Source organism: Chelonia mydas, chromosome 7 (assembly GCF_015237465.2).
Source record: "Chelonia mydas isolate rCheMyd1 chromosome 7, rCheMyd1.pri.v2, whole genome shotgun sequence".
NCBI lineage: Eukaryota > Metazoa > Chordata > Testudines > Cheloniidae > Chelonia > Chelonia mydas.
Window position 1 is genome coordinate 17,347,598 of NC_057853.1, and position 14,444 is coordinate 17,362,041.

The 14,444-nt window shown below is 45.0% G+C and overlaps 1 protein-coding gene across 3 annotated transcripts in view; it reads left to right on the plus strand.

Moving 5' to 3' along the window:
* The window catches only part of LMCD1 (LIM and cysteine rich domains 1), a 65,618-nt gene that overhangs the window by 19,616 nt on the left and 31,558 nt on the right, over positions 1-14,444 (plus strand). For all 3 annotated transcript variants that reach the window (XM_027823712.3, XM_037904902.2, XM_037904900.2), the window contains one exon: positions 13,757-13,845. In XM_027823712.3, the coding sequence (XP_027679513.2) occupies positions 13,757-13,845 (89 nt within the window). The remainder of the gene's footprint in view (positions 1-13,756; positions 13,846-14,444) is intronic.

The following is a 14,444-nucleotide window of genomic DNA, read 5'->3' on the forward strand; positions in this document are numbered from 1 at the left end:
GGGAATGCCACCTGTTTCTGAAGATATTTGTATAGCTTGGCACTAAAGAGGAATGGTTAGTCCTTGCCCCTCTAATAATTCTGTGGATCAATTTAGCACCCAGGAACGTGAGGGAGAAATGGCCAGAAAGAGCTAACTATACTCTAAGCAAGTGCTGTTTAAACTTGGCCACTCATCTTGGCCAAGGCAGCTCAGTCCTGATCTGCACTACCTTAGCTCTTCCAGTACTGATCACTGCTGAAGTAAAATCATTAGTAGTCAGACCTGGCTTCGCTTCTTCTGCCACTGCCTTGGCCAAACAACTTAACCTCCATGTCTCAATTCACCTACCTGAGGAGAATATTTCCATATCTCCAAAGGATGTCAAAACTAACTTGAGTCCAGATTGACCCTTGTGTGAGGCAGAAGAGGTATGGGATGTGTAAGGGGCCTTCCCTTCCTTCTCCTCACCACCTGCACCACATGAGTCCCTAATTACATTTAAACCACAAGGCCTACAAATTATATGCTTGGCCAGTATCTACCACAGTGGGAAGCTGGCCCATGAGTGGGGCTCCAAGGTGCTACAGTAATACAAATAATATATGCAACCTCTATTCCCTGCTGCTATTACCCTTCTTTCTACCCCCACCCCACGCACCCGAACATAAATGGGGTCAGGGAGGTTGTGCTGGGAGTCAGACAATGGGGCTCCAATTCTTATTGGGCCCACTCAGCACTGTTGAGGTACACATCACTGGGAGAGTCCCATAATCTGCCCTTGTTTCTTCATGGAGTCTGGTTTGTAAATTCTCCAACAGGGATGGAGGGAGGTAGATCTGGACCCTTCCTCACACTTCCTGCATCAGCCCATGGAGCTGGCTGATCGTAGAAAGAGGGGAATAGTCTGCTTCATCCTAAACTCTGATGCAGTCTGCACAGTCCCACTCTATACTTCCTGAGGCGTAACACTTCTGACCTCCCATTAGGGGAAATACAGAGCTGTCCCAGCTAATACTGGCCATGCTAAAACTTACTCTGCTTGGCCCTTAATATTTGTAAAGCTCTGTAAGGTGATTAAAGGAAGCAAAATATTGCTACACTGTGGCTTCAACTACAATGGACAGATACATTAGATACCAAAGTAGTATAATGGGCTTCAAGAATGAACTGTAATATTGTATTCTCTGTGGGCTAGTGTTAATTATACACTAAAGCACACAGGAGTACAACCTATTGGATTTATTGGCCTTCTCTTTGGGCTTGTTTCTCATACGATCACAACTTCGAATGTAGTATTTTTCTCTCTCCTATTGATGCTACTTTTGCCTCTTGTAATAGACAGATACTTTGAACTCCACATCTAAAACAATTGCCACAGATTGTATTTGCCTCTAGGACACTGTAGTACATGTTGGGAAAACAAACTTTAGATTGAACATGAACTTGTCTTGCTTACAAGTCAAATGTTTGGTCAACACTTGAATTCATGTTGTCCAGCTGTGACAGGAGATGTTGTTGTAAAATGAAACTTTATAACTTCTATGAATATTTGCGTATATAAATACTCCAGACCTGCTTATTTACCTTGTTTAGCCATAAGCTCAAGTGCTTTCCTTGTTTTTATTAGCTTATCAGGGTAGCTGACCAGGAATAAGGTTTGCCTTTCCAATTCTGTCTAGACAGTTGAACCATTAGTTTAGTCTAGTGCTGGACTGTTTAGTGTGATTGCAGTCAATCATGTTTTCCATGACAATACTATACATTTATTAATCCTTACCTAATATACAGGCATTGCCTAACACAAGCAATGAATTCTTGATCTCATAAGCTGTTGGGGCTTATTTTTGCCACTATTGATAAACCAAGCAAAGGCACTTCAAAAAATTAGGCTACTGACAAAAGAGGCCACTGGACTAACTCCATTGCTGAAAAGGTGATCCCAGTGGGAGGCTGAGAGTGATCAGCTCCTTGTGGTGTGTGCGTGTGTGTGTGTTTGTGGTTTGTTTTTTTTTTGTGCCGGACTATGAATTTAGGTGCCTGATTAGGCATAAAGTTTGAAAACTTTGTCCTTGCTGAACAACTACTGGATATGTCATTGGCGTCTGTAGGGAAACACAAACCTCTTATTGGCGTTTGTCTCTCCCTTGTGGGAAAGTTGCAGATAAAGGTCTGAGCAGTATTAATAGTCTTTGTACAGCAAATGTTGGACACCAGCCTGGCATGCCGAAAGGGATCAGAATGATGATCATGGGCATGGCCCTGAGAAAGGCAGCGTGCCCTCAACTCCCATTGAACTCAATAGGAGTCGCAGGATGCTGGGTACCTGCAAGATTATGCTTTACCTCAGTACCTCACTGGGGGTCAGATCAGTACCTCACCAGGGGCTCCCAGTGAAGTAAATGGGAGTCTGTGGTAACTTCAACAGGTACAAGACCAAGCCCCCTAAACAATGTGCTGCTTATGACTTGATTATTATGGCCAAGCCCATGATAACCTTATTTTCCCAACAAGGCAGTGCCCTGCCCCCTTTGTGAGGCAGCATCACACATGACTGGATCACACATCTGGTGCAGGGTGAAAAAAGTGGCTACCCCCTTGCCCATAAGAGTAAATGAAGCATATGGAACCATGGCTCTGTGCTGGCCAGTGGAGGTGACTGGATGCAAAGGGTAGTGGGAGGGTCTCCATGCAAGAGTGAAGACTGAAGAAATCCATTCTCCAAGGGGTATGTCTGAGGCACAAGGCCTCTAGTGCCGTAGAACTGTGGTATGCCCCGTTGCTCAGAGGTAGTGCATTTATGCACTGTCTAGCCCTTAACATTAAATGTTTTAAAATAATGGTTACAACATGTACTCAATAGACTGGTTTATGTAGTTGGCTATGTGGTGTACTAGGCTACCTGAGTGCCAGGGCCATGCCAATATTTCTTGTTCAACAGCTCCTGTTATAGCCACAACAACGCATCAAGGTAAGCCCTTCTTATTGTGCAATACCTCAACCTGAAGAGTCGCTGTCTGCATGCTAAACTTGCCGTGCAGATCTTAGCAGACAACACAACTAGTGCCATTTCTGGCAGTACTTTCAAGCCCTTTATCACTGGAGCTTTAGATTGGATTTGTTCAGATCACAAGATCATGACTACTAACAGGCTTTGAATCCATTTGAAGCCAACTGTATAATACTGGCAAGTACTTGGGTGTTTACCTGAACACTAACCCCAGTAAGGGTGGAGGAATTGCTCTCTGAGGGCTCTTTGCTGGCTATCGTCAGTACATCTGTCTGGCACTGGCAGGTCTCGGAGTTCAGCCTGTTCTAGTGAGCTATACCCAGTCTTATTCACCTCGCCTTACTAGAAGTATGCTTGTCCCAAGTTTAGGTAACAGTGTTTCCCATGATCAGTCTCCTTCCTCTGTGTGCTAAACTCTTCACTTCTGATCTGTTAAATGGTACCTCATCTTTCACTGCTGCTATCTGTAAGCATGCTTGTACATAGGTAGTCAGAAAATCAGAGACAGGGTTCTTGATCATTTGTTTTACCTTATCTTGCTGTTTGTCTTTGCCAGGTCTCGTTTATGGGGGGAGGTTTTTGTAATCCAGACCCTTAAAGATACATAAAGTGGGGAAACTAAGAAGCTGCATTTCTGGGCAGGAAGTACTGTTGACTATGCAAATTCTAATACAGACAAAGGCTCCTATTATGACCAGCCCCTTCACGGGGATGCAAATGATGAATGACCAAAACCTCCCTCCGCTCTCATGGAAGAGAAGAGCACACAGGCAATCTTCTGAATATAGAAGGCCCACTGCATCGCTAGCCATCCAAAGTGGGTAGGGGATGAGGAGCTGGAGCCACTGGCCAGCCGAGACAACTGGCTGTGCAGAGGAAAATGCAGCACAACACTGAAGTAGTGCATCAGGCAAGCACTCTGCCCTGAAGATTCTGGAAACTTTGGAGTGTATTATGCTTCTCCAAGGCACGATGCCTCCTGATACTCTGAAGGGGATAGTGCAACTGCACAGGATTGTGCCTGGAAGGCAACACAGAAACCAAACATAAGTAGCTACTTAAGGCCTCTGTACTTCTGGGGACCCTGCAGTGCAGAGTGCACCGTGGGTTGACCCAGAGATCTATCCCCACCTATGGTCATGGTACCAGAGGAGAGACAAACTGTCAAAGATACTGTAAAGTGTATATTTTAAGGACCCCTGTCTTAGCTAGAAGAGCCTCTTAAGTGTTCAGCCCAGCCCTGCATATTATCCTGACACTGTTTCTCTTTTGTTCCCTTTCTGGTTTAGGTCTAGGTTTACACAAGGCTGGCTTTGAGCTGGTTCATATGCCTAGTACCAGGAGGAGCAGTGCTATCAAACTGTTGAAAGTTATGAAACAAAAGTACCCTAGGAAAGTTAGATATGTTGCTCTTATCTCTGAGGCATGGAATTAGCAATTAGCTATGGCAATTAAACAAGTGGGGGAGAGGAGCCATGGGAGGTATTTTCTACTGTTTGACTGATAACCTGAGTCTACATTTGCCTAAGAATAAATACATTGTTTTCCTTAAGGAAATAGTCCATCTGTTTTACATTTTTAAATCAAAGCAAATGCTCATGTGGAAAGGCTGAACTGCATAATCCAAGAAGTACACCACTCGTTTGTATTGACAGCTCAAGATAAGAGTTAATTGAATCACCTATCTATCTATATATTTGCTTGAGCTGAGCAGATGTGTAACCCTGATAAACAATAGGGGAGTTCAAAAAGGTTTCACTTCAAATGAGGCTGGTGTTGGCAAAGTGGCTGTGTTGCCTAGAAAGCAAGTGAGAAGGTGAAACCTGTTTCATCTCCGCTATCCTGATATGCTGACAAAAACAAGCAAAGTTCAAAGTACGTATTTATCTTGTGTATATGAGGGATTGATTGACATAGTAGGGTCCACTCCGCAGCCTCACCTGTTGCAGCAGAAAAGTGCACGCTAACAGGTGCTGCTGAATATTTAACCCTTGAGTGTAAACCCTGGTGTAACAAGTAGGCCCCCAGGGCTGTCTGTGTTCTAGCTAACCGGCTGCCCTTTGGGCCACAGCACTGTCTGGAATCTCCAGAGCATGGTGGCCCTAACCTGGCACACACCCCTATGCCTTTATGCCCTTCTAGAGTAAAAGGGGCTAGAGCAGGTATAAGGGTCTCCATCTTTTACATACGAGTTGGTCAGTCAAATCTGTTCCAGTACATAATGGAGCAGAACAAGGATCACTAACTGTAAGAAGTTTTAACAAAGGGATAACATGGAGCTGGCAGAGTTCATAGTCAACTGTCTGATTGATAGCTGTGTCCACACTTTTATGGAATGTGGATTTAGAAAGTAATTTTAAAGCATGTAGATACCAGATCCAAATCCCACTAAAGTCAACAGAGGCTGACTTCAAGTGAGCTTTGGATCAGGCCCATAAAGCAGTGTTTATATTTGGACAAGTCTACTCTCCCATAAACACTCTTAAACAGAACAAGGCTAAGTGAAATATCAAATGTATCTTGGAACTTTTCAGCGGTCGCTGGATGTCCCTGACTCTCAATGTCTTGACTGGGTATTTACTTTTAGACCTTTAACTGGCTGACATTGGACCCAAAAAACCCATGGCTCTCCTACATTTTCCCCCCCCCCCTTTGGTCTGTGTATCATAATTCTCTTCTAAATGGGTTTTATTTAATCCTATTTGCCTTTTAAATAAACAGAAGCATAGACTTTCGTATAGACTCAAATTCTGTCAGACATCTGAATCTCTCTAGTTGCAAACTGTACATGTCCCCGTTAAAATCCCTAGTCCCTATTTTATATTTAATGCACTGTTCCAAAACTGATGTCCTCATTGGCTTCCTGCCTCACCCACAATATTTGGGGTCCCAAAAAGATTATTGGCCGGGGTAGGGTTGCCAACTTCCTAATCACACACAACTAAACACCCTAGCCCCCTCCCTTCCCTGAGGCCACACCTCCCCTTCCCCCTCTCCCTCAGTAGCTCACTCTCCCCCCCACCCTTCCTCACTTTCTCAACCCCCTGCCCCAGCCCAGTGAAGCAGGAGTGGGTGAGGTGTCTGGCTGGGATTGTGGATTCTGGGATGGGGCTAGGGATGAGGAGTTTGGGGTGAAGGAGGGGGCTCCAGGCTGAGGGGTGGGGCAGAAGGGTTCAAGGTGTGGGAGGGGGCTCTGGGCTGGGGTAGGGAGTTGGGGTGGGGGAGGGATCCGGCTGGGGATGAGGGGTTTGGGGTGCAGGAGGGAGCTCCAGGCTAGGGGGTGGGGCCAAGGGATTCAGAATGTGGGAGGGGGCTGTGTGTTGAGGCAGGGGGCTGGGGTGTAGGATAGGTACAAGCGCTGGGCTGGGGGTGCAGTCTCTAGGATGGGGCTGGGGATGAGGGGTTATGGGTGCAGGAGGGGGCTCAGAGCTGGGGCAGGGGATTGGGGTCTGGTCCCAGTCAGCAGCACAGTGTGGGGGCTAAGGCAGGATTCCTGCCTGTCTTGACTCCGCATTGTATCCCAGAAGCAGCCAACAGCAAGTCTGGCTCCTAGGCAGAGGAGCAGCAGGCAGCTCTTTATGTTGGTCTCGCCCCCAGGCACTGCCCTTGCAGCTCCCATTGGCCGGCCCACTCAGCTGACCGGAGCTACCAGGGTCCCTTTTTGATTGGGTGCTGTGGTCAAATACCAGACACCTGGTCACCATAGCCAGTGGTGACTTTTGAAGAGTGTGGAGAAGGGGGGCCAATGACCGTTTCAAGGCGTATCTTGTGAATCCTTAGGACTGAGGGAATCTAGCTCTTCAAGAACTCATAGCAATTTTTTTCTAGCTGTGGTGCATCTCGAATAATGATGGGTAGATTTACAGTCTCATGTCAGCTGTGTCCTTTGCTTGCAGCAGAGTAGCCAGTTTGCGCAATTATACTGCATTGCCAGCTATTTCAGCAATGCAGGTTTTTTGTCTAGTTCACATCCTGAAGGCACATTAACAAGACAGCAAACTAATATTTAGGATCATATTTAGGGGCAAATCAGGTAAAATGTATTTATAGAAATGTTGAGTCTTAAAGTAGAGGCCAGACCAAAACCGTTGCTTTAAACCTCTCTGAATTTCAGCATCTTAGAAATCTAGAACTGGATCGAATCTGAACTTTGCAGCTCAGACCCATACAAGGGCCAAAAATGATTATAAAGGATTTATGAAAGGGTTTACTGGGACCAAGTGTCATCTAGCTATGTTTATGTGGCTCTGATGAATTCACTTAGGCCTGGTCTACACTACAGGGTTAGGTTGATTTTTAAAAATGACTGTGTCCATACAACCAACCCCATTCTGTCAACTTAAACAGGTCTTACAATTGACTTCTGTACTCCTCCCCGACAAGGGGAGTAGCACTAAAATTGACCTTGCTGGGTTGAATTTGGGGTAGTGCGGACACAAATCGATGGTATTGGCCTCTGGGAGCTATCCCAGAGTGCTCCATTGTGACCACTCTGGACAGCACTTTCAACTCCTATGCACTAGCCAGGTACACAGGAAAAGCCCTGGGAACTTTTGAATTAAATTTCCTGTTTGGTCAGCGTGGTGAGCTCAGCAGCACAGGTGACCATGCAGTCCCAGAATAGCAAATGAGCCCCAGCATGGACTAAAAGGGAAACACTGGATCTCATTGCTGTATGGGGAGAAGAATCTGTGCAGGCAGAATTCTGATCCAAAAGAAGAAATGCAAATATATTTGCCAAAATCTCACAGGGCATGTTGGACAGAGGCTACACCAGGGACACACAGCAGTGCCACGTGGAAGTTAAGGAGTTCAGGCAAGCCTACCACAAGACAAAGGAGGCAAACGGTCACTCTGGGTCAGAGCCCCATACATGCCACTTCTATGAACAACTGCATGCCATTCTGGGGGGTGGGGGACCCTACCACTGTCTGTGGACACCTGCAAGAGGGGAGTCTCATGCTGCACGGAGGAGGATTTTGTGGATGAGGAGGAGAATGCACAGCAGGCAAGCAGTGAATCCGTTCTTCCCACTACCCAGGACCTTTTCATCACCCTGGAGCCAATACCCTCCCAAGGCAGGATCCCGACCCGAAACCAGAGAAGGCACCTCTCGTGCATGCACATTTGGAACTACAGTACAGGGTTTAAAAGCAATAGTGTGTTCATGGTCACCTGGTTGAAATAGGGGGATTTTTGTAAGGGAACAGTAAAAGGACCCCGTTCATGCTGGACTGTTTGTGCTTGGCTAAAAGGGATCATCCCAGAGAATAACCACATGGCAGCTGGGAGGGGTGAAGGGATCATCCCCGAGAATAGTCACATGGCGGGGTGGGGATAGGTGTGTGCTGCAAATCTACCAGAATACTACAGCCCCTCCTTTTAAATTTGAAACCCAAACCATTGCTTGCTCTGGGAAAGGGGGGTGCTGCAGTTTGAAAACATTCCCACACATTATGAAGGTGTAAGAAGCCAACCTAATTTTACTCTCCCTTTTTATCTCCTCCCCCCCCCCCCGCCCCAGGTGCAAATGTTTCTACGCTCCCCCTCTCCTCTCCGTCCCTGAGGTTATCGCAGATTAGAAGGCCAAAAAAAAAAAAACCACACTCACGATATGTTTTCCAAGCTCGTGCAGTCCTCCCGCACTGATGGGGCACAGCTTAATGCATGGAGGCATTCAGTGGCAGAGGCCAGGAAAGAATTTAAGTGAGCATGAAGAGCGGAGGCAGGATGCGATGCTGAGGCTAATGGGGGAGCAAATGGACATTATGAACCTTCTGTTGGGGGAGCAAACGGACATGATGAAGTGTCTGTTGGAGCTGCAGGAAAGCCAACAAGAGCACAGACCACACACACACACCCCCCCCGCTGCATCCACTGTATAACCGCCTACCCTTCTTCCCATGTTCCATAGCCTCCTCACCCAAATGCCTAAGAACATGGGGTGGGGGAGGGGAGGCTCCGGGCCCCCAGCCACTCCCCTGCAGAGGATGGCCCAAGCAATACAAGGCTGTCATTCAAACGGTTTATTGTAGTCATACTAACAATCCAAACTGTGTGGCCTTGTCCTTCCCTCCTCCCCCACCCCACCCGGTGTGTCCGCTATCTCTTTATTAAAAAAGAATGCATGGTTTCAAAACAATAGATAATGCGCGAGGTGTTTACAAAGCTCACAGCAGCAGTGACAGTAAGCTGAGCGGGCTCCATACTTGCCGTGGTATGGCGTCTGCAGGAGAGCAGAGTTGTAGCAGAAGCAGTGTATGATGACTGCTAGCAGTCCTACTGCACCGTCTGCCGACAGCAGCACCCAGGACACAACAGCAGCGGTGACGCTAAGCTGAGCGGGCTCCTTGCTTACCCTGGTTTGGCGTCTGCATAGAAAAAAGGCACAAAACAATTGTCTGACATTGCTTTCACGGAGGAGGGGCGACTGACGACACGTACCCAAAACCACCCGCGACAATGTTTTTGCCCCATCAGGCACTGGGAGCTTAACCCAGAATTCCAATGGGCGGCAGAGACTGCAGGAACTGTGGGATAGCTACCCACAGTGCACCGCTCTGTAAGTCCATGCTAGCCATGGTCGTGAGGACGCACTCCGCCGACTTAATGCGCTTAGTGGGGATGTACGCCGTCGACTGTGTAAAATAGATTTCTAAAAATCAACTTCTACAAGATCGACCTAATTTCATAGTGTAGACATACCCTTAGTTCCTTGCATTTGCTCTCCAAGCACTCTACAAATGCTGACTTCGTTGAACAAAAGAGAAAACTGACACAAGCTAAGTCACTTGGCAAGGGCACATGGCTCAGAGGAGACTTGCTAGCTAGAGCTTTTAACAATGTTCCCGGAAGATGCTGTGCACAGTGGGCATGCTCCAGCCTGGGGCTGAGCAGGACTTCCCCTGCAACTGCAGCTCTGGGCTGCAGTTCTGGCGTGGGCACTGGAACTGAGAGCAGGGAGCCTGTCTCACCTGTGATGTCCCTGAGGCTGTACGGGGGACAGCGTACTTTTATTTTCGCAGCCTTAATGTTCTTTTAATATTTTGTGTTTGTATAAAAATGGATCCTCGAGTAGTTGGAATGATTGATTATTTAGAAGGGAATATGGATGTTGTGCTACTAATGGATCTGTCCCTTTAAGAACAGACAATATATTTAAGACTGAGAGCAGTGTGAGCTGCTTTGTTTGTGTCTACAGGATGAAAGACCCAGTCTGTGTAAACTTCAGAAAGGTCAGAACTTGATTTAGTATATCTCTTTCCAGAAAGCCAGGCAACACTAGCATTTACAAGAGACTGGATGTATTGGGGTATTGCTAATGAGGCATAAATGCTTTCACTTGTAGGTCACTATCCTGTCCAGCTCAGCAGGGTTTAAATACTGCTACTATCTAAAGGAAGTTTGGACCGTATATGAGATTAGTTTAAGCCAGTTCCCATGTCACATACTCTAATGCAAAGCATGGTAGTGAGATTAAACTCTTCGGGATGGGGGCTGTCTCTTACTATATGTTTGTACAGAGCCTATGGCAGTAGGTCCCTGATATTCATTGTGTCCTCCAGTGAAAAATCCTGTATCGGGACCAAAATTGCTTTGCTCACTATAAATTTTATGAGTTAGCAACATCTTAATTTTCACACTCCCACTGGGAACGGGTGAGAGAGGGGTTCTAAAAGCCTAAGATTAAATCATAATTTTGGGATCAGTCTTAATTGTAATTCCCATGGGGGGTTGCTTTTTTGGGGGGGAGGGATCAACTCACAGGATTTTAAAAAAATTAACATTTGGCAAAACTGATTTTATTTTTTTTTGTAGAGACTTGTTGCCAGTGCAGATGAACTGTCCATCAGAGATGGGAGCCTGGGAAAGTTTATAGCCCTATTCAGAAATCCACAGTATCACTTCTCCATAATTTTTCCTTTAGAATTACTTCATTCTTGGCTCCTGTCATGCATTTCACATTCTTTAAATTCAGAAAGTCATGTTTGATAAATCCTGCAGTGCAAAGACAGACACAGAAGTTGTATTTTTAAACCTTATTGGCTGCTTTTGCTCAACAAATGAGCTCATATTTGCCCCTTCTTCCCATTTTGAGACTAGCATTTTTTGTCACTGCCTTCCCTGCACAGCCATGGATTCCTCTGTATAAACTTAGTCTGTCAACTGTCGTGAATGAACAGCCTAAAGTGGAGCATGATCACACTATTTCTCTTTCCTCTTCTTTTCCTCCCTTGGGCATTTATCTGTTCCCCACCATGTTTCCCCTTCACCATGGAAACCATCTGCAAAGCAAAACATGAGATATGGAAACTTGAGTTTCTCAATAGGGACCAAGGAAGTCTCTACAGTATATTCCGGACTATCTGAATAGCATGGGGGGGCATGGATTTTGCTCAGCTAATTGAGGGCAGGAGCCAGTCAGCAGCAAGGTAGCCTCCCCTGTTACCCTTGTGTCTGGGGGTCCCTAGTCTGTTATCCAAACATCCTCATCCACATCTCTTCTGGCCCCCCAGCACAAGACACATAAGATATGTCTACATTGCCATTAGACACCTGCGGCTGGTCTTTGCCAGTTGGACTCGGGCAGCTGGGCTATTTAATTGCAGGGTAGATATTCAGGCTCAGGCTGCAGCCCAAATTCTGGGATCCTCTCATCTCACAGGGTCCTAGAGCTCAGGCTCCAGCCCGAGCCTCAATATCTACACTGCAATTAAACAACCCCTTTAGCCCAAGCCCTGTGAGTCAGTCATCTGTCATAGGCCGGCCGAGGGTTTTTAATTGCAATGTATACATACCCATGGGAGATGAAGAAGGGATTCTGATAATGCAGAGGTTGGAATAGCAGGGTTTTGGATAAACAGGAGTATAATGTATATCAATAAAATGAACATTAGTAAGGCAGCACCATGTATCTCAATCTTTCACTGCTTAGTGGTGGTTTCTCTATTATTCAGCAACAGAAGTGAATGGAAGCTGAGAACTTGTTTCCCTGGGGAGCTATTTCTGATTATCTCCATGTGTGGACACTCCATTATTCCAGAATAAGAATGCTGTATTCTGAATTAATTTGGATCAACTATTTTAGTCCATTTTTTGGATTAAACTAATCCAGAATAAAGCACTCTGATTCTAGAATAAGTGTGTCTACACATAGAGATAATCAGGAATAGCTTCCCAGATACAAGCCCTTAGAACTACATGAAATGAGAATAGCCCCGCAAGGTGCTGATGACCCTCAGCTCCCATTCATTTCTGTTGCTTTAAGAGAAGGTGCTCTGTCTGAATATGAATGTATAATAAATATAAAAATTTGCCTTTCATTTGGTAACATTTAATAAATTAAACTCTGTTTCTTTAGATTTGTAGAGGAAGCAATGGGAAGAGTGGGTGGTTACTTCTTTGCAATTTCTTTTGAACAACTAGAATGGTGAATCCTCAACATGGGAGAAGCAAATGCAAGGAGAGGGCCCAAATGAGGGGTTGGATTTTTCTTAAAATCCAGTCTTTGTGTTAAAAGGGGTATTAGTTTTCAACCAATGATTGTTACAATTCATATATATTTAAATTGCTGTAGTGTCTCTGGCCTCACATTTCCCACCTATTTGAATAATTGTCCCTATATCTAAATAATTCTTCTCACCCAGACATTTTTTCCTGGAAGTTTTTCCCATGGTTAAGGCTAAAGATTATCTAATTCAGCTGTTTGCATCCCATGAAACTTAAATTCATAGACTCAAAAGCCAGACAGGAGCACTGTGATCCTGTAGTCTGACCTACTGAGTAGCACAGGCCATAGAACTTTTCCCCAAATTATTACTAGAACTGATCCTACAAAAACCATCCAATCTCCATTTTAAAGTTGTCAGTGATGGAGAATCCACCACAACCCTTGGTAAATTGTTCTAATGGTTAATTACTGTTTTTTAAAAAATTGTGCCTTTTATTTCTAGTCTGAATTTAAGCTCAACTCCACCATTAGATCACATTCAATCTTTCTCTGCTAGATTGAAGAGCCCATTGTTACATGTGTTCCCCTCCTAGGTACTTCAAATTACCTCTTAATCTTTAAGGTAAAAAGATAATGAGCTCAGTCATTATCACTCAACAGTCTTGAGTTGATTTGTACATGGTATACAAGTTGTGTGATAAGTTTGGTGAAACTTAACTCATTGATAACCTCTCAGCAAGACTCAGTCTGAGATCCGTTCTTCTCACATTCACAGAAGTATCTCAAACAGCCCCTAAATGGAAAATGTAAGTGGTAATTCAATATCCTGTGCTAAAACTAAATGTAAAACATGCTCCTTTATTCACAGTCTCTAAACATCTGTTTAGATTGTGCTGCATTTAAACAAATGGCCTAGAAGGGAAGGGGTCTGAAGTTTTGCTTTGATAAGAAATTTTCAGTTGTACTGATTGGTGAGCCCAACTTATTGGGCCACCAGAAGTTTTATTCCAATGTTGTCTCAATGGTTTATAATGTATGGTGGAGGTACTACAAGCTAGCATCCAGATAGTCAATAAGAGGTCTTTATCCCTTTTCATCTATGTTCAAGACCAGAACTTTTTCAGCAGTCTTGCTTAACCATGAGTACCCAGTTGCCCAATGATTTATTGATCTGGAGACCTCAAACCACACAAGGCACAGTTGTAAAGGAGTCAACATGCTTGAGAAGCCATGCACAATGGAAGAACTCAAGGCCAAGAGATAGATAGAAATATATATATTATAAAGAAAAATCCTGAAACTTTTCTCTTTTCCAGATGTCTGTAAGCCAGCAGCAATCAGGAAGAGGGGTGCCTTGTCTGCGATGCAGAGGGATGTGTACAGGCTTTGAGCCACATTCTTGGAGGTAATTTATCTACTGCTGGATGGGCTATTTAAAAAAAATCTCTCTTGGGGCTTTGTCTATATTCAGGCTTCACTGACTCTCTATGTAGATGCAAACTGATAAATGATTGTGTTGGAGGAAGGGAAATGCAGAGTTTGTGCAAGCTCAGTGCTGGGGAGGCCACTAGAGGGCTAGAGCCAGCATGCAGGTTCTGCCCTTAGGATATGTCTACAGTGCAGTCTTAGCTCATGCACCTACATGATTTGATTTTTTTTTTTTTTTTTTTTGGGGGGGGGGGTGTCTAAACCTTCTATGCTGCACATAACCCTCAAGCATGTGTCTCTCTTTGTGCTTTGAACCTGTGTTTGCTTGCATGTCTGGAGGTCTGGATTGAAGTTATCTCAGACTGGAACCTGCCCATTTTGCAGTGAGGACACAGGAAAGGTCACTTGAATATTGATAGTCCTCCACAATTCTCCCTGAGACAGGTATATTCTTCCACAATTGACAGAATTGATTGAAGAATCCATTGAGTATCTGAGCACAAAGAACCTTGGGAAATGGCCCCAGATACACATTAAGTGCAGAAACGGTGAGGACATAACGCATATAGGGCTTTT